At 42.1% G+C, this 23,558-nt stretch overlaps 1 protein-coding gene across 11 annotated transcripts in view; it reads left to right on the top strand.

Annotated features, from left to right (window-relative positions):
• CELF1 (CUGBP Elav-like family member 1) overlaps positions 1–23,558 on the top strand; it is an 89,625-nt gene that overhangs the window by 53,232 nt on the left and 12,835 nt on the right. For 7 of the 11 annotated variants that reach the window (XM_030829364.1, XM_030829366.1, XM_030829369.1 and 4 more), the window contains exons 2-10: positions 1,558–1,629; positions 2,901–3,052; positions 13,403–13,590; positions 15,194–15,276; positions 15,637–15,685; positions 17,621–17,755; positions 18,606–18,685; positions 19,269–19,430; positions 23,151–23,226. In XM_030829364.1, coding sequence (XP_030685224.1) covers positions 2,982–3,052; positions 13,403–13,590; positions 15,194–15,276; positions 15,637–15,685; positions 17,621–17,755; positions 18,606–18,685; positions 19,269–19,430; positions 23,151–23,226 — 844 coding nt within the window. In that variant the 5' untranslated portion in view covers positions 1,558–1,629; positions 2,901–2,981. The remainder of the gene's footprint in view (positions 1–1,557; positions 1,630–2,900; positions 3,053–13,402; positions 13,591–15,193; positions 15,277–15,636; positions 15,686–17,620; positions 17,756–18,605; positions 18,686–19,268; positions 19,431–23,150; positions 23,227–23,558) is intronic. The other 4 variants (XM_030829372.1, XM_030829370.1, XM_030829374.1 and 1 more) reach the window with 2 other exon arrangements.

The raw sequence follows: 23,558 nt of genomic DNA, 5'->3' as shown, positions 1-23,558 counted from the left end.
AGATAACTCTTGTGACCTGCCTAAAAAGAAGTGCCCTCTTTCATGTAATAACATTTCCATCGGCCGGGCGCGGTGGCTCACGCTTGTAATCCCGGCACTTTGGGAGGCCGAGGCGGGTGGATCACGAGGTCAGGAGATTGAGACCACGGTGAAACCCCGTCTCTACTTAAAAAAAAAAAAAAAATTTCCATCTCATAGGTTTTTAAAGCGGTGTTGCTTTATAAATCATAAAATGGACTTTAATAGCAGTATAAGCACAGAGAATTTATGGGCCCTACTTTCTATTTTCACCGCTTTATAAATTGGGCCTCTGGAGACTTTTGAACAAAAGTTCTATGACTGGGAAAAAATGATTTTAAGACATTACTCTAAATCATGTTTCCCAGCCCTTGGCTTGGTGGAAACTATTTTAAGGAGAGCACATCCTTTCATACATTGGGCAGTACCTGGCAACTCAGTAATGTCTCCATTTAAGTAGTCTTTTGTTATAGATGTGATTCTGATTTGAACTAGAGATACAATTAGATTTCATATGTTTTTAGTAAATATTAAAAACACAATAACCTTGAAATTTAGGTAAGTTCCTTGAAATTTATTGAATCCTTTTTAAAGGAATTTTTTTTTTTTTTTTTGTGGGGGAGACGGAGTCTTAACTCTGTTGCCCAGGCTAGAGTGCAGTGGCGTGATCTCAGCTCACCACAGCCTCCGCCTCTTGGGTTCAAGCTATTCTCCTGCCTTAGCCTCCTGAGTAGCTGGGGTTACAGGCATGTGCCACCTCGCCCAGCTAATTTTTTTTTTTTTTTTTTTGGTGTTTTTTTTATTAGAGATGGGGTTTCACTATCTTGGCCAGGCTGGCCTTGAACTTCTGACCTCAGGTGATCCGCCCACCTTGGCCTCCCAAAGTGTTGGGATTGATTACAGGCGTGAGCCACCGTGAGCTGATGTTGCTCAGCCTTTTTAAAGCCTGGAATGTCTTTTTAGAGGAATTCTTGCACTAAAAGATCTAATTTGGTTGTCGACTCAAAGTTATTCTTTGGTCTAGGCAGCTTTCTATAGGAAGAGGCATGCCATCAGTTCCAATGTACGTAGGAGAAACTAGGACAAACATAGCCAGTAATCTAACCAGCCCCAGCTAGGGTTACCATCTTCTGCCTGACAGGCATGGGCTGGGTAAACTGTGTGCTGTGTGTCAGTTGCACAGTCTCCTCTCACTTGCAGCTTGTTTTTGCTGCTTTAATAGGGTGGAAGAGAGCTCCTGCCACTTCTGCCTCTGTAGTAGTAAATCAGATGAGCGAGTCTCTGGCAAAAATAGAAGAAGCAGTAAGCTGCTGTTACAGTTCTAGATTTTGGATGATGACATCTGGACATGGACAGAAGAGACAGTTTTCACCTTCCTGGGTCAGATGCAGACAGATGTTAGCCATTGTTACACAGATTAGAACTTTTAGGCCTATGCCATTGTGTGTTGCTTTTTTTTTTTTTTTTTTTTTTTTTTTTTTTTTTTTTTTAACGTTAACTCTGTGTGTTTAGGAGTTCATTCGTTTTACTTCTTTGCAGGCTGAACATAACTTCTTTTTTTCAAAGTTCCCTGTGTTGTGAACTGAGCTTGGGTGAAGTGAAATCTTTGAGGTAAGGCAACTCTAATGATAAAAATGGAAAGAAAGCCTGTGAAATTTGGGAGCCTTCAGAGATAACATTTTAGAGTCACTGCCTAAATATTGAAATGCCACCATTTGTTGTTTGGGGGGATGTGGAGCTAAATTGAGAACGCGAGCACACATCTGCCTTGACTGCTAAGTATATCCATCTCTACTGCTCACCCGTAATAGAATTTTTATGTGTGCACTCACTAGTCTTGGTTTTAGCAACAGTTTAAAGGAGGAAAAAAGAGAATGAAGAGACTTCATTTCTTGGTTTCTCCCTTACATGTTTGAATGTTGTCTCTGGTAGGCCCTAGTTCTTTTTCATTATTATCACTATGGTGGCTTTTGTTTTGTTCTTTGTTTCTTTAGAAAGGAAACAGAGAACTGAAAATACATTATTTCCTAGTATGCTAGTAAGAAGCAGAGTATTACTATTCGATTTTTATTTTCTGGCAAATTAAGCTTCAGAGTTAGTAAAGAAAATTTCCCTGTGCCATCTAATGAGTGTTACTGAACAAAGGGTTTTTGAAGTCTTTCACCCAGATGAGGAACCATTAGATAGCACACCTTGCTCTAATCATTAGATAGCACATCATCAAGAAAGCAAGGTCAGTTGAGAAATTGATGCTCTTTTGAAAATATCAAGGAAAAAAAAAAAAAAAAGCAAGGCTGATCCACTGTAGGCAGTTGTATGTGAGTGGTAAGTTTCTGGTGGCCAGTTTATTCAACCAGTTTGCCTCTGGCCTGCTTCTGATGGTCTTATCATTCCTCTTTATGTGACTGTTCTGAGGTTAGTTTGGACCTAAGCACTGTGCTCGTTGCTGTCTTTGGCACGTGGAAACGTAAGTTTAAAAGCAAGGCTAACAACCCAGTTCTTCGGTGAGCCTTTTCTTGCTTCAGGTAGTTTCAGGCTTTGGGGGACCTTAAAAACTGGTTTGCAGGGAGGAGTTTGGAGGATGTGAAACAAGTTTGTATTTCTTCTGCTCTGTTAGCCACTGCTATCTTCATGGATCTGACACTCTATTTATCTGACAGTGCACTTAGTACTGCTTCGCCAGGGAAAATCGCACAAAACAAGCCTGGCGCATCAGCACTTTCATTGTGTGCTGGGCTGAGCCTCCCTTCACATGGTCACATCCCCATTTTAATCCAATACTCCCTTTCCCTACCCCTTCCCCAGTCCTGCCTCTTTCTGTGGCACTTATTGCTGGTTTCCCTGAGCTCCTGTTTCCACTTTGTGTTTTTTGTGGGGCCCAGGAAGCTAAAGCTGTGTGTATTTGTGGATCAGACAAGTGCAGCAAGTTAATATCATTGGCTTCTGAAGGGGAGAGTGAGGTGATGGCTGCGTTTAAGTTGGATTTCCTTCCAGAAATGATGGTGGATCATTGCTCTTTGAATTCCAGTCCCGTGTAAGTATTTTTGTTGTCTAATTTTTATCATAAGCAGAGGAACTGGGCTGTTTTCTTTATTTGATGAAATTGGTTCCTTTTTTTTAAGAAGGGGAAGAAAAAAATGGGAAAAGAAGCCAAAACAATCTGAATTCTCTCATGCTATTATTTTCAATTGTAGTCTATCTCATTACTGCTTATTTCCTCAAGGCTTTAAGTTATTTACATAAAGGTGCATTTGATATATAACCAACAGCATCAGCTCAAGTGTGCCAGCTCCAATTCCTTTAAGCTGTAGTGTTTTCCTATATGATAAATTCCAAGGTGTTTTTTTTTTAAAACTATAGCATTGTTGCTTTGGGTTGGACATGCAATTTCAAATAATCTTTTGGGAAGGAAGTATTTTATTAAGTTACTAGATTCTTAGTCTCATATCACAGAGGAGACTGGTAGCTACAGTCAGTGTGTTTATCGTCTACAACATTCTGTATTAACATACAACGTGCAATCCTGGACCTTGATTCTCCCCACCCCCGCCGAGTCTAATTGAAAATACAGCTCAGCACATGATTTTAGGAACATCAAATTGTCCTTTACCCTCCAAAAAAAGCAAAACTGGATCAATCTTGATCGGCAGTTTGCCCAAATAAATTGTGAGAATGAGAAACCTTGTTAGCTTGCAGTACTGTCCAAGAACTGCTATTGTACACAGCCAAAATGCTAACCTAGCCCTGAGTTGTAGCTGCTGGGAACCTGAATTCTGGACTTTGTAGAGAAGGACACGTTTCCAACCCCTGATTTCAGTCACTGTAACCAGGCTTCAGAGTATTTTGGAGCCTCCAGCAAATGAGCTTTAGGTTATTCAAAGCCAAGAATATTAAATGGTAGAAAATTCTCTAGATAACAGGTGTTAATGCAAGTCTTTGAGGTTAGGCCTCCCTCTGCAAATCAATCTACCCTGGGATTAGATGTAACAGGTGTGGATAATAGTAGATACCAAACAGTTCTTTGTGGAATAGTTGGGGGGCAGGGCTCAAAGTTAGCTGTTTCTCTCTCTGTTTTTGAAACAGGGTCTTGCTTTGTTGCCCAGGCAACCTCCTGGGCTTAAGCAGTCCTCTCGCCTCAGCTTCCCAAGTAGCTGGGACCACGGGCATGCACCACCACCTGGCTAATTTTTTAAATTTTTGTAGATATGAGGTCTCCCTGTGTTGCCCAGGCTGGCCTTGGAACTCCTGGGCTCAAGCTGTCCTGCTGCCTCGGCACCTGGCCTGTCTTACTCTTTTGAAATGGATCTTATGCCTCCTCTGTAGTCTCCAAAATTACGGTAATTGTCTTTTTATGAGAGTTCTTTACTACTAAAATTTTATTTTAGCAGTAACAGGTGAAATTACAGTGAATATCATCATGTTTAATACATAATAAGGGTATTTCCATGTCCCAGGATTTATGATCCTTAAAAACAAGACTGTTGCTCAAATTATCTTTCATTGTAACACTTCCTGTGCTTTGCCACTGCCTGGTGTTCAACCCAGCATTGATACAGCATTCTTCTCAGCCTGCTTTCTAATCTTTTAAGAGATTGGACTCATTCAGTATCCCGTTAAATCTGGACCATGGACCACTGCATGAAAGTCACCTGGAACTTAAAAATTCAGATGTTTTTATTCTAGAATAAGACCCCCAAGACTCTAGTTTAACAAGTGTCCGGCATGTTTTTTGTGCAGACTGAAGTTCGAGAGCTAGTGGACACAGGTCATTCTCAGAGTCAGTCGGGGAATGGATTGTCAACATTTTTTCCAAGTGCGTTTGCATCTTTTTAGTCACCCATCTTCACCAAAGCTTTGCAAGGGTGCCTGGGCATAGGCTGTTGCCCCGATTTTAAACGTGAGAAACGCAGGTGAGAGAGAGATTGAGGACAAATAGTAATCAGTGTTGGGCCTGAAGTACAAGTTTAAAGGTAAAGGTCTTTGTGTTTTTGCACACTAGACCAGGCTGCCTCTAGTGTTAGTGAACAGTTAGCCAATGTTCTTGATTCTTCATTGATCACTCTTAAGCTTCCACTGGTGCTTCTTACTTTGCTTGCACCCTGAGATATGGATATTTTCATGAGTTGTGTCCCAGACTTTTTTCTTTTCACTCTCCCATTGCTTAAGGGGACACTGATGTACTTCTCTGCTTCTCAGATCTCTGTTCCCCCAAATGTCTTCTGAGGTCTATGACTTTATTCTAAATACTGCTCATTGATTACTTTCATCTAGAGACTTCCCCACAAAAAGTACTTCCCATATTGTCTTCATTAGAACCCAAGAGTTGTTAGTTTCTTTCTCTTCCTCTCCTCCTTGGAGTTCAAGTGAACTCCAGACCCTAGTGTATCCTGGCCCAAAATTCCTCAGTATTGGCTGAGACTGGGCGCTAATCTTAGGTACTAGTTTATGCAAGAACCTTCTGATCTGCATGTTCCCTGCCTTATTTCATCCTCTCGATTATTTTTAGGTATCTTTTAAAAGGACAGATCTGATCATTCACTCAATCTAAAATCTTGGAATAAACTCCAAGCCTGTCTGTAACATGGAAAGCCCTTCGCTGGGTCTCTCTGACCTACCTCTTTATTCTTAGTCAACTTTCTAGTATGATCTCTTCTCTGTTTCTGTACTCTGCCCATAACTTTCTCAAGTCCTTTTTCTCCCTTCTAATGTTATCCCAACTCTTCCCATCTCTCCTCAGTCCTTACCATTTCTTCATCACCCTTAGGCCTCTTTCCTCCATGCCATGTAGCACTTTTTCTAGTTGCCTACTCTATGCAGCTGAAATCTCTGCACGCACACCTCCCCCTCCTCCAAATAAAGTAAAATCATATTAGCCACTTCTTTCATAGAACTTTTAAACATTGCTTTATAGGATTTGTAGAGGATTATAGTTGTGCCCTTCTACTTTTTCAGTGACATTGCCTCAAGGGCACATATTGCTCAGTCTTATAGAGCCCTATAGTGTAGTATCTGGCACCATAGCAAAAGCTTGGGAATTACAGTTGAATGAATGATACCAAAGATGATTGCAGCTCCATACCTCAGGGAAGAAGGCTGAAAACCTTTAAAAGCATATTGTTAGCTATTCTATTGTTGGATGGTGACTTTAAATTATTATTGTCTTTATTGTCCTTAGAGATAGCTTTTTCTAGTACTTAACACCCCGCGTGATAGGAAGATTGACCTTTATCCAAATGAAAATTAACTTTCTCACAGCATAAATGTATTATTCTGTCTTGTTCTCACTAGGGAGCAGCTGGTAAGTAACTCAGGCCAGTGTTTCTGGGCCCTTTTTATTCTCATGCACTTCTGTTCCAGTTTTTCCACAGCACTGTATGTGAGCCAGAGGGACCTTGTATAAGGGTGGGTGGTGGCTGAAGTTTGGAATGCAACAAGTATTTTTGCCTGCTGGGGAGGTGGAGGGATTGGTAAGTATCTGAATTTTTTCTATTTGTGTATAATTAAAGGGAAGTCAACAGGTAATGAGAAAGGGGGAGTGAAAAAATTAATAATGAAAGGTTTCAGGAATTATTTTTAAACAGATCCCGTTTGAAGGTCTTGTTTGGCTGCAAGGAACAGATGTCCACTCAGGCTAGCATATATGAAAGGGCTTTCTTAAAAGGACACAGGTGGACTGAACTGTAATCTAATCAGGAGCTCTGCAGCTAGAAGACCTAGAAACTGTATCTTTCTGACCCCAGGATATACAACTGCTCACTCTACATGTACCTCCTTTCTACTCTTAACTACCTTATAACTTTGGTTGCAACATGACCTTTCTTCGGATCCCTTCTCCCTCCCCTTCACATTGAGACGTAATTCACGTACTATAAAGTTTACCCATTAAAGTGAGCAGTTCAGTGATTTTTAGTATATTCCAGAGTTGTGTAACCATTTCCACTATTTAATTGCAGAACATTTCATCACCCTTAAACCCTGTACCCATTAGCAACCATTCCCCTCTTCCTCCCCATGTCCCCCTTCCCCCGTCCCCATTCCTAAGCAACCACCAACCTACTTTCTGTCTGTAGATTTGCCTGTTCTGGGCATTTTCATATAAATGGTAACACATACTATGTGGCCTTTTGTGACTGGTTTCTTGGCATAATGTTTTCAAGGTCTTTCTTGTAGCATGACCCATTATCTTTTGACCACAGCACTTTGAGCTTCTCCATTTAACCCATGCTATCTCTAGTTGCAACTTTTCCACTTCTGACTTCACTACTAACTGCCTGTTTCTGTTAACCAGTTCCAGATTCTGTAAAGCAGTGCTGTCAAATAGAACATTCTCTGATGATGAAAATATTCTGTATCGCAGCTAGGAGCAGTGGCTCGTGCCTATAATCCCAGCATTTGGCAGGCTGAGATGGGAGGATCCCTTGAGGCCAGGAGTTCGAGACCAACCTGGGCTTCATGGCAAGACCCCTGTCTTTACAAAAACAACAACAACAACTATGAAACGTTCTGTCTCTGTCTCATACAGTGGTCACTAGCCGCATGTGGCAAGTGCAACTGAAGAACTTAGTTTCTTAAATTAAGTTTAAATAGCCACTTGTGGGTAGTGGCTTTCGTATTGGTCAGTGCAGCTATAAAGGAGCTTGATTGACCAGGCCTATTTTTGTTTTAAGCATAGGTCAAGGGTCTTAAGTTTCTGGCCAGCCAGTGGATCAGCTTGCCATTGGGTTAAGACCCACCCCATGGTTTCGTCACTTGGGGCCGGAGGATGGGAAAAAATTGAAACAGAAATTTGTGCTGCCCCTGAGATAGGCCTGGGGTGGGGAAATTTTGAGAGGGGAAAAGAAAGGAGAAAGAGAAGAGAGTGTTCAAGAATTTTGAACAAATACATGCTTTGAAAATACAACTCTGTTGTTTCCTCATGTGTCTCTTCCCTGTTGTATCCCTATTGTATTTTCTCATAGTGTGTTTCAGCAGATATCAAGGTAGACGAAGTAGCCTCTTGTCTGAATTTTCATAGTTGCTCATTCTTAATAATGGCAGCAGAAGCAACAATGAGAGCAACTACCTCCTCAGGTATTACTATTACTGCTTCTGCTGCCAGTAGTAGAAACATAAAAAGAGAGGCGGTAGGTTTCATCCCTTTCCCCTAAAACACTTGCCACTTTCTCAACTTCCTCCTCTTCACATTCTTGCAGGCCCTGATTTGCCTTTCCTCTATCCTGTTCCCAGGTCAGGGCTGGCAGTACTGCCCCAGGAAATAGGAATTTCCATAGACTTGCCTCTTAGGAATGACAGGGACACTATAGATACTTCTCTAGGGAACTGCTGAATTCACTGGTTCTTGAATGGAGATGATAAATATACATAACTCTCCATTGAATGGGGAAGTAAGGTACAAATTTGAGAATGTATTTAATGATACATAGAGTAAATGGATGATGTGGTGGCTGATGTGTACCCAGACGACTTTTTTAATACACTGGTTACTTTTAATCTTAATGACAACATGCATATTGGAAGTATATGTGGAAGAGGGAGAATGTTGTTGTTTCTCTTCAGACACAGTATCAGAGAAAGTTTGTGACCGCTTATTACATACACACGAGTATACATGTGGGTTGTTGCTGTACCTGGGTAGTGCTTCCCAAGCTGTGGTAAAGGGCCATATCTCTCCCCACCCCCACTCCCTTGTAAAATACAATGAAAATGATGTAGGGGAAAAAATAAGGTATGAGCTTGTATTTTACATTTATTATTATTAGACTGAACAAATACAAAATTGCTCAGTCTGATTTCTGTAAAAATTTCTAAAGAGTTAAGTTTGAAGATTGCCCCGGTCCTTAGGCCACACCTTGTGTGTGTGCGCTTTTTTTTTTTTTTTTTTTTTTTTTTTTTTTTTTGAGATGGAGTCTTGCTCTGTCTCCCAGGCTGGAGTGCAGTGGCATGATCTCGGCTCACTGTAGCCTCCGCCTCCCGGATTCAAGTGATTCTGCTGCCTCAGCCTCCCAAGTAGCTGGGACTACAGGTGTGTGCCACTACACCCAGCTAATTTTTTTTTTTTTTTTTTTTAAGTAGAGACGGGGTTTCACCATGTTTTTCAGGCTGGTCTCAAACTCCTGACCTCAGGTGAGTCACTGTGCCCAGCCTCTTGGGCCACAGTTTGAACAATGCTACTCTACGGGAGTCTTCTGGCTATTGAATTGGTATGTAAACAGGGAAGGGAAGGTTCATGGTGTACGTAGACCGGGAAAAATAGAGAAGGATTTGGAGAGCTAAAGAAGAGCAAAGGATGACATTTCTCTAGAATCTTGAGTCCCTGCTAAACTTTTGGGTAAACTGTGATCTACATATATTGACTTGTGTTTATGCTTTAGCACTAAACAGGATGCAAAAGTTTAGAATTGGCACACAAACAACAGAGGGAAGGGGCAATCTGGGAGCAGTTGCCTCCAGTGTAATACAGATTGATCAAACTGCTTTTCAGAAATAGCTGTCAGCTTCCTTCTCAAAACGTATTCTGGGCACCATTGGGGTTCTTTGTTAACCCTCTCTAGAATAGAAATAGAATGAAAGATTAGCAACATTTTAGTAAAATGCTATTACAACTGTTAATTAAAGTTGTCGGGACAGGTTGTAGGGAGGCACTGTTTCACTAGTGATAGGGCTGCCTTTTTTTTTTTTTTTTTTTTTTTGAGACAAGGTCTCACTCTGCCACCCAGGCTGGAGTGCAGTGGCCCCATCTCAGCTCACTGCAACCTCCACCTCCCAGGTTCAAGCGATTCTCGTGCCTTAGCCTCCCGAGTAGCTGGGATTACAGGCACACGCCACCACACCCAGCTAATTGCTTTGTATTTTTTGGTAGAGATGAGTTTTACCATGTGGGCCAGGGTGGTCTCGAACTCCTGACCTCAAGTGATCTGCCTGCCTCGGCCTCCCACAGTTGCTAGGATTACAGGCATGAGCCACCATGCCTGGCCATAGGGCTTTTTTTCATCATGGTAGCTGGTTTCTGTTGGAACATTAGGATTAAGTGTTTAAAAGCAGTCACATTATGTTTTTGCCATGACCTGCCACACGTTTTAAATTAACAGATTACAGGAAAACCAGTAAAATGATGCCATCTAAAACACTCAAAATAGGCCAGGCGCGGTAGTTCATGCCTATACTATAATCCCAGCACTTTGGGAGGCTGAGGTGGGAGAATCGTTTGAGCCCAGGAGTTTCAGACCAGCCCTTGCAACATAGACCCTCTCTCTACAAAAAAATGTTAAAAACTAGCCAGGTGTGGTGGCGCACACCCGTAGTTCCATCTACTGGGATTGCTGAGGTAGGAGAATTGCTTGAGCCTGGGAGGTCGAGGCTGCAGTTAGCTGTGATCATGCCACTACATTCCAGCTTGGGCAACAGAGCGAGACCTTGTCTTTAAAAGAAAAAGGCATATTAATCCTGTGGCAATCAAATAATCATAGGAGATAATAGCTGCTCTTAAATTTGGGTGCTGTTTTTGTGCACAGCACTCATTTTATCAGAGCTAATTGGTTAAATGGGAACTGTTGAAACTTAAAAAATTTCTCCTTTCACACATTTGAGTGCTTACTTTGAACCGGTTACTATACCCGGTGTGTTTACAAGAATGAACAGGAAATAAAATGGTTTCTGCCTGCAAGGAGCTGTCAGTATAATTGGGAAGAGGTGGATACAGCCCCATCATGTTCAGAGGTGTTAAGCATAATTTTAATGCTAAAATTTCCACAACGAAGGTGGAAATTTAGTACTGTTGGAGTCCTAGGATTGTAGCTGATAGTTAACCTAGAAGAATATGGGGAGCCTTCGCAGATGTAGGGTCAGGAATTGGTCTCTATGCCATTTGTCTTACAGCTTTTGAATGTAGACAGTGCTAGAGTCATCAAAGGTGATGTGAGAATAACCCCTGTAAGTGTTGAATTATACAAGATTCAAGGCTGGGCCTGGGGGCTCAGGCCTGTAATCCCAGCACTTGGGAGGCCAAGGCAGGTGGATCACTTGAGCTCAGAAGTTCAAGACCAGCCTGGCCAACATGGCTAAACCCCAGCTCTACTAAAAATACAAAAATAGCCAGGCACGGTGGCACATACCTGTAATCCCAGCTACTCAGGAGGCTGAGGCATGAGAATCACTTGAACCTGGGAGGTGGAGGTTGCAGTGAGCTGAGATTACGCCACTGCACTCCAGCCTGGGCAACAGAGAGAATCTGGCTCAAATAAAAAAGAAATAGGCTGGGCACGGTAGCTCATGCCTGTAATCCCAGCACTTTAGAAGGCCGAGGCAGGCAGATGACCTGAGGTCAGAGGAGTTTGTGACCAGCCTGGCCAACATGGCAAAACCCCATCTCTACTAAAAATACAAAAATTACCTGGGCATGGTGACACGTGCCTGTAATCCTAGCTACTTGGGAGGCTGAGGCAGGAAAATCACTTGAACCCAGGAGGCAGAGGTTGCAGTGAGCCGAGATGGCACCATTGCCCTCCAGCCCAGGCGACAGAGTGAGACTCCGTTTCAAAAAAAAAAAAAAAAAGAAATACATAGTAATTAAAAGAAGTTGAGCTACTTGTCATAGATTCAGCATTCTTAAGGATCTTCAGACACTATTCAGAAGATAGCAATGGTGGAAAAATGATTTTTTGTTGTGGTTTAAAGACAACTAGCACGTTGGCTGGGTGCAGTGGTTGACGCCTGTAATCCAGCACTTTGGGAGACCGAGGTAGGCGGATCACCTGAGGTCAGGAGTTTGAGACCAGCCTGACCAACATGGTGAAAGCCCATCTCTACTAAAAATACAAAAATTAACCACGCATGGTGGTGCATGCCTTTAATCCTAGCTACTCAGGAGGCTGAGGCAGGAGAATTGCTTGAACCTGGGAGGAGGAGGTTGCAGTGAGCTGAGATCATGCCATTGCACTCCAGCCTGGGCAATAAGAGCAAAAGTCAGCCTCAAAAAAAAAAAAAACCAGCATGTTATTTGGGATTGGATATTAGAACCTGGCAATTTTTGTATATGATTTTTAGATTACTAATAGAAAAATACTAATAGAAAAGCTAATAGTGCTATATATTGGGAATTTAAGTTATTAATGGTTTAGATAAATGTTCAGAGTTAAATTTAGAAACAAATAGGACGAAGGACTTTGAAATAACTGGTATGAGGCCAGGCGCGGTGGCTCACACCTGTAATCCCAACACTTTAGGAGGCCGAGGCGGGTGGATCATCTGAGGTCAGGAGTTCGAGACCAGCCTGGCCAACATGGTGAAAGCCTGTCTCTACTAAAAATACAAAAATTAGCTGGGCATGGTAGCAGACACCTGTAATCGAGTGGCTGAGGCAGGAGAATCGCTTGAACCCAGGAGGTGGAGATTGCCATGAGCTGAGATCGGGCCATTACACTCCAGCCTGGGCAACAAGAGTGAAATTCCCTCTCAAAAAAAAAAAAAAAAAAAACAACAAGATGGTATGTTCTGAGTGGAAACATCTATAGTGTAAGAATTCACCTAGGTTGTTTACAGTGGCAAAGTAGGAATGAAGGTATTAAAATAGCTGATTATCCTTCAGGTTCTAAAGGTAATAAAACTGAAATAGGAGAATTACAAGTACAATGTGATAGGACTAGAGAAATTTGGGATCATTAAAATGGTTGCACTCAGTAAGGGAATCTTAACTGGTCTTAGAGTAATAGCAGTAAATTGGATAACTCAGAAACAGAAAATCTAGAATTATGGTAACATTGTTTATGTTCATTGCACAATCATCTGGAAATTTAAGAGGCAGAGCTCTGTTTTGGTCTGGAGACCTACTCAAGAGCATTACGATTATACATGAGTCAGCTACATTCAAAGGCCAGCATTCTAGTCCTTAGTTTAAGCCTTGGAAATCAAGTGCTTCTGTTCTAACTTCTACTGAAAGGAAACTTCGCCTGTCATTGTATACACTGAAGTGTTCTGAATCTTATTTGTAATCAAGAGTCCCTTGTTATTTTCTGGGCCTTTTTTTAGTGTTTGTTTTGTTAACTATGCTTAAAAGTTACTAAAACTTGATCTTGTTTTGGGAGTTTTACCCTTTAGTTCCTCCTCTAGCATGGTAATTCTCATGCTAGATAAGAAATGTACACTGTCAGTTCCCTCGTAACAGCTGGGATGTCCCAATCAGAATGGTGACTTCAGTTTGGCATCTGATGGAATGGGTGGCCATGGTGAGGGAGAACCAAGGAACTCTGGTAAACTGAATGGAAGTAGTGAAAGAAGTGGATTTTTTTCCCCTACATTCTCAGAACTAGTTAAGATCATTAAAGAAAAGAAAATTTCCTCTGGAAAGCAACATTATTACATAATAGAAGTTTCATTTTATCTCACACAGCTCAAAGAAAATGAACGGCACCCTGGACCACCCAGACCAACCAGATCTTGATGCTATCAAGATGTTTGTGGGCCAGGTTCCAAGGACCTGGTCTGAGAAGGACTTGCGGGAACTCTTCGAACAGTATGGTGCTGTATATGAAATCAACGTCCTAAGGGATAGGAGCCAAAACCCTCCTCAGAGCAAAGGTCAGGGCTTTGGGTTTTGGTTTATCTTATTTTTTCCACTGACTCTCAGAGCAGGTGAGGGCTTTGGGTTTTTAACAGGATACAAAAAATTGGATTTTTATATGTAATTTCTTTCATGTGCATTCTCTCTGTCATTGCCAGAATACTCCTGTCTGTCTATCTATCTATTGGAAAAAATCTGTCCTTTTATACTAGTAATATCTTGTAATCCAAACATATTTAATGGCTTTAAAAAGTTAAGGTGTTAGCATGAGGATAATTTGTAAATTGGGTCTTGGGCACTCCTTTGTGAGGGCTCTAAATTTAAGAGACAGACTCACGTGAGTGTCTGTCTCTTTTGACCTTGGGAACACAATGACAAAGATAAAATTGAAGTTAAACCACATAAAGTTTTCTTTAGTGTTTGGGCTAGCATAAGCTGAAAGAGAAAGACTGTCCACATACCCATCGGTTTCTTGTTAGTATTACAGAGGCCTTGCAGGATAGTTTATCAAATAGAAAGGATTTGTTGAGGCAACTTGTTTGCTGTTGCCACAAAATGAACAGGAGAGGAAAGGCGGAGCTGCTTCCAGAATTGCCTAGCAGAGTGGAAGTTTCACAGGACTGATGGTAGATAGGTATTAACTTTGCCCCATATACACACAGACATGTTCTTATTTTCCATTTTGCCAGTTTTCAAGTAATTTTCTGTGAAAGCTGTCCAACAGTGCAAATGTAAGCAAGCGTGATTGTCATATTGAAACTAGCTTAATAGCAGAGGATCTAGAAGCAGAGGAATTACTTTCTCTTTTTGGCGTGGTTAACTAAAAATATAAAGTATAATAGTTTCTGAACATGACTGGCAATATAACTTCAGTAATTTATAATTCTAACTGCTGCAGCATGATTTTTAAAAAAATCTATATTGTATCTCATGAGAATATGGGAGTGTCAGAACATTTAAGCCCAAGATTTACAAGATATACTTCCTCTCCTACTGCCCAAAATAAAGATACAAAGCACAAAATCTACAGATCTGAGGCAGCACCATGTGCCTTTAGAAGCTTAATTATATTTGATGAGAACCAAGAGTCCAAAAAAAGATGTTAAGAGGTGCTTGCTCTTAAGTCATTTTATAATTTAATAAGTGATAATTATGTTTGAGGCATATGGTAGAATCTGGCTACGAAGTAGGGAGTGGTTTATTCTGAGAGAGCAGGGAAAGAAAGAGTTCCTGGTAGACTACAGGCTGCAAAAGTATAGAACCCCATCTGTCTTCTTGTCTCATATACCACCTGGTGTTCCAAGTAGGGTAGGTTGAGTCAAATGGCACATGACCTTTCTTTATAAGAGAAGTCATATTTTCCAGAGAAGTTACATGAACAGCTAAATAAGACTTATAATGTAACTAACTGGGAGGAGACTAAAACAATAGAGTGTATAGGAAATAATCTCTTATTCCCCTGCTAGATATTCATATTCATTCTTTTCTACTACCCTCCCCCTCTCACTGATTTTAATAAACCCAGCCCTCTTTTAAGATCTGATCTGTTAGTGGGGGAAGGATTGCTCTAGGAATTCTCTGCTTTCAAAGTTTGATTTGATGAAATCTTATTTATTGCAGGGTGCTGTTTTGTTACATTTTACACCCGTAAAGCTGCATTAGAAGCTCAGAATGCTCTTCACAACATGAAAGTCCTCCCAGGGGTAAGAAAGCTCCCACTAGTAAATGGAAATGTGGTAACTTTGATATATGGGATATACTTACACATATCAGGCACACACTGAAAACCATTTTGGGGAAAAAGTAACTGCCGCAGGGATTGATGTAAAGGAAGACGTAAAGGGAGCACTTCAAAGATTACCTGACATTAGTTCTCTCTCAGTCAAGAGTCTTGTGTATTTTGACTTCTTGACTCACATTCTGTTTTCTGGGGAAAGATCATGAAGCAGACATGAGTTCAGAGAGAACTCTTTAAAGCTCTAGTTCTGGTATTTTAGAGTCCATATGTATTTCTGAATGCCATCAATATATACAGTGATAATAATCATATTTTTCCTTTTCAGATGCATCACCCTATACAGATGAAACCTGCTGACAGTGAGAAGAACAATGGTAAGCAAATGTATACACTCTTCCCCTTAAGATTTCTGCCTAGGCCAGGCACGGTGGCTCACACCTGTAATGCCAGCACTTTGGGAGGCCAAGACAGATGGATTGCTTGAGGCCGGAGTTCGAGACCAGCCCAGCCAACATGGTGAAACCCCGTCTCTATTAAAAATACAAACATTAGCTGGGTATGGTTGTGCATGCCTATAATCCCAGCTACTCAGGAGGCTGAGGCATGAGAATCTCTTGAACCCGGGAGGTGGAGGTTGCAGTGAGCTGAGATCATGCCAGTGTACTCCCGCCTGGGCAACAGAGTGAGACTCTGTCTCAAAAAAAAAAAAAAAGATTTCTGCCTAGTTTGTTTACTGTTCTTAGGTTATCTGAACTGAATTGTGTTTTAAGTAATCCATTGTCTAAGTTGTCTCAGTTTTTTCTTTAAAATAAAGTATGATAAAAGAAGAACAGAGCCGACAGAGAAATATTATAAGAACATTGTAGAATGAACTGGAATATACTTGGTCAGTATAATTTCTTTTGGACAGGAATGAGGGGGCAAAGTGAACAAATCAGGAAGGAGAACTTAATTCTCAAGAAAATAGTCACGACGGAGTGAGGTGGCTCATGCCTGTAATCCCAGCACTTTGGGAGGCAAAGGTGGGCGGATCACCCGGCCAACATGGTGAAACCCTGTCTCTACTAAAAATACAAAAATTAGCTGAGTGTGGTGGCGCATGCCTGTAATCCCAGCTACTCAGGAGGCTGAGACAGGAGAATCGCTTGGACCCAGGAGACGGTGGTTGCAGTACGCTGAGATTGTGCCACTGCACTCCAACCTGGGCGACAGAGCAAGACTCTTGTCTCAAAAAAAAAAAAATCAGAAAAGTAGACAGTTACGCTCACTGAAAGGTGTGTTCTCTTCCACTTGTCATATCAAGTGTGAAAACCTCTTCTTTCTTTAGTAGTATTGCCAGTAAGAGCAAAGAGTGCTGGCTGGGCACAGTGGCGCACACCTGTAATCACAGCACTTTAAGAGGCTGAGGCTGGAGGATTGCGTGAGCCCAGGAGTTTTGAGACCAGCCTTGGCAATAAGAGTGAAACCTCTCTGCAAAAAATTAGCTGGGTGTGGTGGTACATACCTGTGGTCCCAGCTATTTGGGAAGCTGAGGTGGGATGATTGCTAAAACCCGGCAGGTCAAGGCTGCAGTGAGCCATGATCATGCCACCGCACTTCAGCCTGGGTGACAGCGAGGCTCTTGTCTCAAAAAGAGCAAACAATACAAAGGACTAGGGAAGATGTCAAGTACTTTGCATTTAATAGCAACTGCTACCCTTTGAAGTAAACCTGATTATTCCTATTAGTTAGATGAGGAAACAGGCACAGAATGGTTAAGTAACTTTCACAAGATTACAAAGCTACCATATTTCATCTAAATGCCTCTAATTATAATTTTAAGATAACATTGGTTATAAAAAGAGACGTGAAGCCGGGCATGGTGGCTCACGCCCGTAATCCCAGCACTTTGGGAGGCTGAGATGGGTGGATCACCTGAGGTTGGGAGTTCAAGAACAGCCTTACCAACATGGAGAAACCCCATCTCTACTAATAATACAAAATTAGCCAGGCATGGTGGCGCATGCCTGTAATCCCAGCTACTCAGGAGGCTGAGGCAGGAGAATCGCTTGAATCCGGGAGGCAGAGGTTGCAGTGAGCCGAGATCACGCCATTGCACTCCAGCCTGGGCAACAAGAGCAAAACTCTGTCTCAAAAAAAAAAAAAAAAAAAAAAAAAGTGAAAAATATGAAAAACAAATGTGTGTCTTGGAATCTGTAAAAATATGGTACAGAGCCAGGATTCAAACCCAGGCGGTCTGGCTCCCGAGTCTGTGCCACATTGCCTCTTTTAGTAGTAATATTCAAGTCTTTTGTGTTTTACTCTCTTAGCAGTGGAAGACAGGAAGCTGTTTATTGGTATGATTTCCAAGAAGTGCACTGAAAATGACATCCGAGTCATGTTCTCTTCATTTGGACAGATTGAAGAATGCCGGATATTGCGGGGACCTGATGGCCTGAGCCGAGGTAGGTAGTTTTAGCTTTTAAATAATCTTGGTTTTTTGTTTTGGTTTGGTTTGGGGTTTTTTTTGGAGACAAGGTCTTGCTCTCTCTCACCCAGGCTGGAGTGCAGTGGTGCCTTCACAATTCACTGCAGCCTGAACCTCCCAGGATTAGCCTCCTGAGTAGTTGGGACCGCAGGCATGCATCATGACACCCAGCTAATTTTTAAATTTGTTATAGAGAAAAGGTCTCCCTGTGTTGCCCAGGCTGGTCTTGAACTCCTGGACTCAAACGATCCTGTCATCTTGACCTCCCAAAGTGCCAGGATTATAGGTGTGAGTCACTGCACCGGGCTTGGAATCTTTTTAATTTGACCGGTGGAAACTAGCAACAGTGATTCCCTAGCCAACATGGCCCGGTCAAGATAAAGAGGTTGGGCCTGCTGCTACCTGCTGTATATCTATGTCCTGTCTTGACTCCTCCTGTCAGTTCGTTCTTTTTGTCTCCCAGCCCCTCTAAGGAATCTACATTCTATATTTCATTGTCATGTATTAAAATTTTCTCTTTTGGTGCTTTGCAAGATTCTTGATGCCAAAATGGAAATACTTTCTTCTCCCATTTTCTTTTATTTTCAAGAGGAACTAGAGGATATGAGTCCTCCTTTCTCCTGTCAAGCATTTTTTTTTCTGTCAGTGGTTCTCTGTTTTTTCATTATAGCACATATCACCCTGTTGCAACATACCAGCACATGATTCCCTGAAAACAGGAACTGTGTCTGTATTGCTAGCATGATAGTCAGCACATAGTAGGTGCTCAGTTAATGTCTGTCGGAGAAATAAATGAATGCATGAGTTACTGACTCTTCTCTTACCAGGTTGTGCATTTGTGACTTTTACAACAAGAGCCATGGCACAGACAGCTATCAAGGCAATGCACCAAGCACAGACCATGGAGGTAGGGAGCAGATAGGTGATGGGGAAAATTCCTCAGCTTGGGAATGGTGGGACAGTTGGCCATTAAAGTCCAGCAGCGTGTGCTGCATCTGATTGCCCAGAGCAACATCTTAAAGTTAAAAACCACTGATTTCTTTAAAATTAATGTATTGGAAATGCTTTCCCTACCTCTTTTTTTGAGATGGGGTCTTACTTTGTCACCTGGGCTGGAGTGCAGTGGGAAGATCATGGCTCACTGCAGCCCCAACCACCCAGGCTCAAGCGATCCCCCCTACCTCTGCCACTCAAGTAGCTGGGACTACAGGTGCATACCAGCACACCCAATTAATTTTTGTATTTTTTTTTAATACAGACAGTTTTGCCATGTTGCCCAGGCTGGTCTAAAATTCCTGGCTCAAGTGATCCACCCACCTCAGCCTCCCAGAGTGTTGGGATTACAGTCCCTTCCCTCTTGTGTCTATCATGAGGAGAATCATTTGGCAATGAATGAAATTAGAATGTAACCTGCATGTCATCCAAAAGGAAGATTTTTTTTCTTTTTCCAGATGGAGGAATTTGACCCTTTCGTTTTGGTCTTTTCACAGGGTTGCTCATCACCCATGGTGGTAAAATTTGCTGATACACAGAAGGACAAAGAACAGAAGAGGATGGCCCAGCAGCTCCAGCAGCAGATGCAGCAAATCAGCGCAGCATCTGTGTGGGGAAACCTTGCTGGTCTAAATACTCTTGGACCCCAGTATTTAGCAGTGAGTCTTTGTGGTTTGCTTTCTGCAGACTGTGCAAGCTCCCAGCTGTTTCTTCTTCTGCTGTCCCTAGCTAACAAACACAGTGGCATTTACAACTTTTGGCATATAGAAATTATATGTAAAAATTCAGGTAGTACTATTTCTTTTAGTCCTGTTAGTCTCTTTCTCTCTCTATATATATATGTATCTCTGGACATGCATCTCTAGTTATATCTTGAGGCTTTTGCTGCAACTAAAGTGAATTCCTGGTTTCCCATTTTAAAGATTTAGAAACATCTTGTGTCCTTGCCTCCAAGAAAGAAATTCCTGAGGGAATCTTAACTACCAGTGTCTTTCTCCGTATCTCTTTCTACCAGATGTAGAGGGCATCATTAAAATCCTTATTGAGTCTTTCCTAAAGAGTATGATAAATGTTTCTTTCAGCAGACTTGAGAAATCAAGAGATTTTTTTTTTTTTTTTTTTTTTTGCTTTATTTATTTATTTATTTATTTTTTGAGACGGAGTCTCACTCACTCTGTCACCCAGGCTAGAGTGCAGTGGCACAATCTTGGCTTACTGCAACCTCCACCTCTCAGGTTCAAGTGATTCTCCTGCCTCCGCCTCCCAAGTAGCTGGGACTACAGATGCACACCATCACACATCACACCCAGCTAATTTTTGTATTTTTAGTAGAAATGGGCTTTCACTGTGTTGGCCAGGCTGGTCTCAAACTCATGACCTCAGGTGATCCACCTGTCTTGGCCTCCCAACGTGCTGGGTTTACAGGTGTGAGCCACCGTGCCTGGCCGAGATCAAGAGATTAACATGAACATTTTTAAATGAGCATTAGAGGTGTATATTCAAGTTTACTACATTGTAAATAGACTTCCTTTAATTTGATCTCTCTGTTGTCATGAGCCAAAAGAAGGTTGTCTAGTCCAAAAGAAGATCTGGCCCCAATTTGTGATTTAGATTTACTAGGTCTGCAATGTATATGTTACAAGGTATTTATTAACGGAAAAGAATTGGGCCAGCACAAGACACTTAAAACCACCCATTTGTGAGTCAGAGAGGAAAAAGGTCATCTTAGGCTACTAATGGTGAAACCACTAGATTTGTATGGATGATACAAAAATATTCACATAGAAATAGCTAGTATAGTCATTTATTCCTCATCCTTTCAAGTATTATTCTGTATGGAAACAGACAAAAGGCACCGATTTCTGTCTCCCAGTACTGAATTTTGGTTTAGTTCCAGTGGTTTTCATATTTCTAATATCTTATAAGAAATCCCAGTTTAGGCCAGGTGCTGTGACTCACGCCTGTAATCCCAACACTTTGGGAGGCCGAGGCGGGCAGATCACCTGAGGTTGGGAGTTTGAGACCAGCCTGGCCAGCATGGTGAAACCCTGTCTATACTAAAAATACAAAAAAATTACATGGACATGGTGGCAGGTGCCTGTAATCCCAGCTGCTCAGGAAGCTGAGGCAGGAGAATGGCTTGAACCTGGGAGGCAGAGGATGCACTGAGTGGAGCTTGCAGTGAGCCAAGATCGCACCACTGCACTCCAGCCTGGGTGATAGAGCGAGACTCTGTCTCAAAAAAAAAAAAAAAAGAAGAAACCCCAGTTTATCCTAGCTAGTATTTCTCTGAAGTTTTTTTAAAAAAATATAAAAAAAAATATATAAAGAGTAGTTTTGTTTTGTTTTGTTCTGTTGCCCAGGTTGGAAAACAGTGGCGCAATCTCTGCTCACTGCAATCTCCCACTCCAAGCAGCTGGGATTACAGTCACGTGCCACCACGCCTGGCTAATTTTTGTAGTTTTAGTAGAGACAGGGTTTTGCTATGTGAGCCAGGCTGGTCTCAAACTCCCGACCTCAAGTGATTTGCCTACCTTGCCCTCCCAAAGTGCTGGGATTACAGGCGTGAACCACTGGGTCCGGTTGTATTTCAACAGAATAAATTGTTTCTTAGTGCTGAAACATTGCTTATATGTTCAGAAAATTCAGAGAGATTTTAGTCATCTGCAGAAATGATAATGCTTTGAAAATGGTCTACATGCTGTGCATTTGCTTTTCTTAGAGACTTTTGGAGCCCCCTCTTAGGGAAGGTTAACCTTTTTGTTGTCATTGCCACTACCAGCAAGTACATGATGGCATATGTTGAGAGCTGTGTTCTCTTTGTTTTGGTTAGACATGATTCCTGCCCTAAAAGCTAATCTCATTTGGAGGGAAATGAAGGGGCCAAGTACAGTATTCACAGTCCACCAGTTAGGACTGAACACATAGCCCAAGGTGTTTAAGAAGAAAAAGGCCGGGCGCGGTGGCTTATGCCTGTAATCCCAGCATTTTGGGAGGCCGAGGCAGGCAAATCACCTGAGGTTAGGAGTTTGAGACCAGCCTGACCAACGTGGTGAAACCCCGTCTCGACTAAAAATACAGAAATTAGCTGGGTGTGGTGGTGTACACCTGTGGTCCCAGCTACTCAGGAGGCTGAGGCAGGAGAATTGCTTGAACCTGGAAGGTGGAGGTTGCAGTGAGCTGAGATCACACCATTGTACTCCAGCCTGGCGACAGAGTGAGACTCCGTCTCAAAAAAAAAAAAAAAGTTGTAGACGTGGGTGCTAGTGGACTGTGTGATAGTACATCATCATTAATTATGAGGTTCTTTCTGGACTATGTGGACTTGAGTTAGCCAGGCTGTACTGTCCTGGAGGAGTTGGTTTTCATCTTTTTATCCTTTGAGAAGTAGGAAAAAAGGGTGTGTAGGTGCATTTTTTTCCCCCATTCTGTTCCTGGAGGTTTGTAGACCTCGTGAAACTTATCCATGATCTCTAGCCTGGAAGGATTTGCGGTGACAGAGAAACCAGGTCAGATGTTTATAGGAATGGGAAACAGGTTGAATAAAAGGATCCTGTAGAAGAATACCAGTTTTCCATAAACAATACTAATTGGGTTTAGTTGGAGCAAAAGTTTTCAGCAAGCTGGTTAGATGAAGGTTGTGGTTTGCCAATATACAAAGCAAACTAATGCCACAAACTCAGGGACAGGCCTTCTTACTTTGTCATGGGACAATCATTGAAGGAGAACGTACTCTGAACCTGGTATAGACTAATCCATCAGTCATTTGGTCATCTGCAACAGTGAAGACCAATTTGGAGGGGAGGAAGTAAATAAGGTTGGATAGATGTGTAGCTGGAGTGATTATTAGTCATGTGGTCCATTGTGACCAATAAAGGGTAACTCCAAGAAATACTATGAAATATTTAGATTTGATATTTAAAATAGCTGTGTGAAGTAGAAATTGAGTGTCCAGGTGGAAACAATCTTCAGAGTGAGATGTGTGGACCTAACTAAGGAGAACTGGGGAGAGGGTAGCTGGAAATGGCAGTCATTCATTCGCAGACAATAATCACAGTTGACTGCATAGCTGCTCAAGTTTAGCTTATTGTCCTGCTGTACTTCTGTCCTCTGCTGTGCTGAATTCTGCTGCCCAGGGACTGAGCTTGGCTCAGTATTCAGTGAACATACTGTCTTCTGGGCCAGGGCTTTAGCTGTGTTTTTTTTGTCCTGTGCTGTCATAAGCCTCATGTTTCTGTTGTGTTGGCTTGGGTTCTTGTCTTTGACTTTCTTCTCTCTGGGGGCCTCTGCACTCTCGCTTTGCTGTGCTGTAGAGTTATCCCAGATGCAGAACCAGCCCTCACTCTCACTCTTGTTCTGTTTTTTGGTGTAATGTCTAGCTTTATTTGCAGCTCCTTCAGCAGACTGCCTCCTCTGGGAACCTCAACACCCTGAGCAGCCTCCACCCAATGGGAGGTAAGTGTTTCACTGCTGCAGAGGAGCAGCAGCACCCAGGCCAGCAGACCCAGCTAACAACAGTCTTGGGAGTTTGGCATCGTTTCTGTGAAAACATTTTTTTGCTTATTATGTAAACCTGACCTAGGATGAACGTCCCAGGACTCAATTTCCTTGTCTCTATACAGTGGCTCTATGGCTAGTTGATGCCACATTGCTCTGACGTTATCTGGTGCCTCCTAACCTTTTAGGTCTCTGTTGGAGAAGAATATGGAAAAGGGCTGTTTAGCTTCTATAGACTGAGGCCATTCTCTGATAAGGGGAAAAAATTGCAAGAACTCTTTATTTCCATT

Source organism: Nomascus leucogenys, chromosome 15 (genome assembly GCF_006542625.1).
Source record: "Nomascus leucogenys isolate Asia chromosome 15, Asia_NLE_v1, whole genome shotgun sequence".
NCBI classification, from domain to species: Eukaryota; Metazoa; Chordata; class Mammalia; order Primates; family Hylobatidae; genus Nomascus; species Nomascus leucogenys.
The sequence above is the reverse complement of the archived record's forward strand: the minus strand, read 5'-3'. Positions and strand labels throughout refer to the sequence as shown.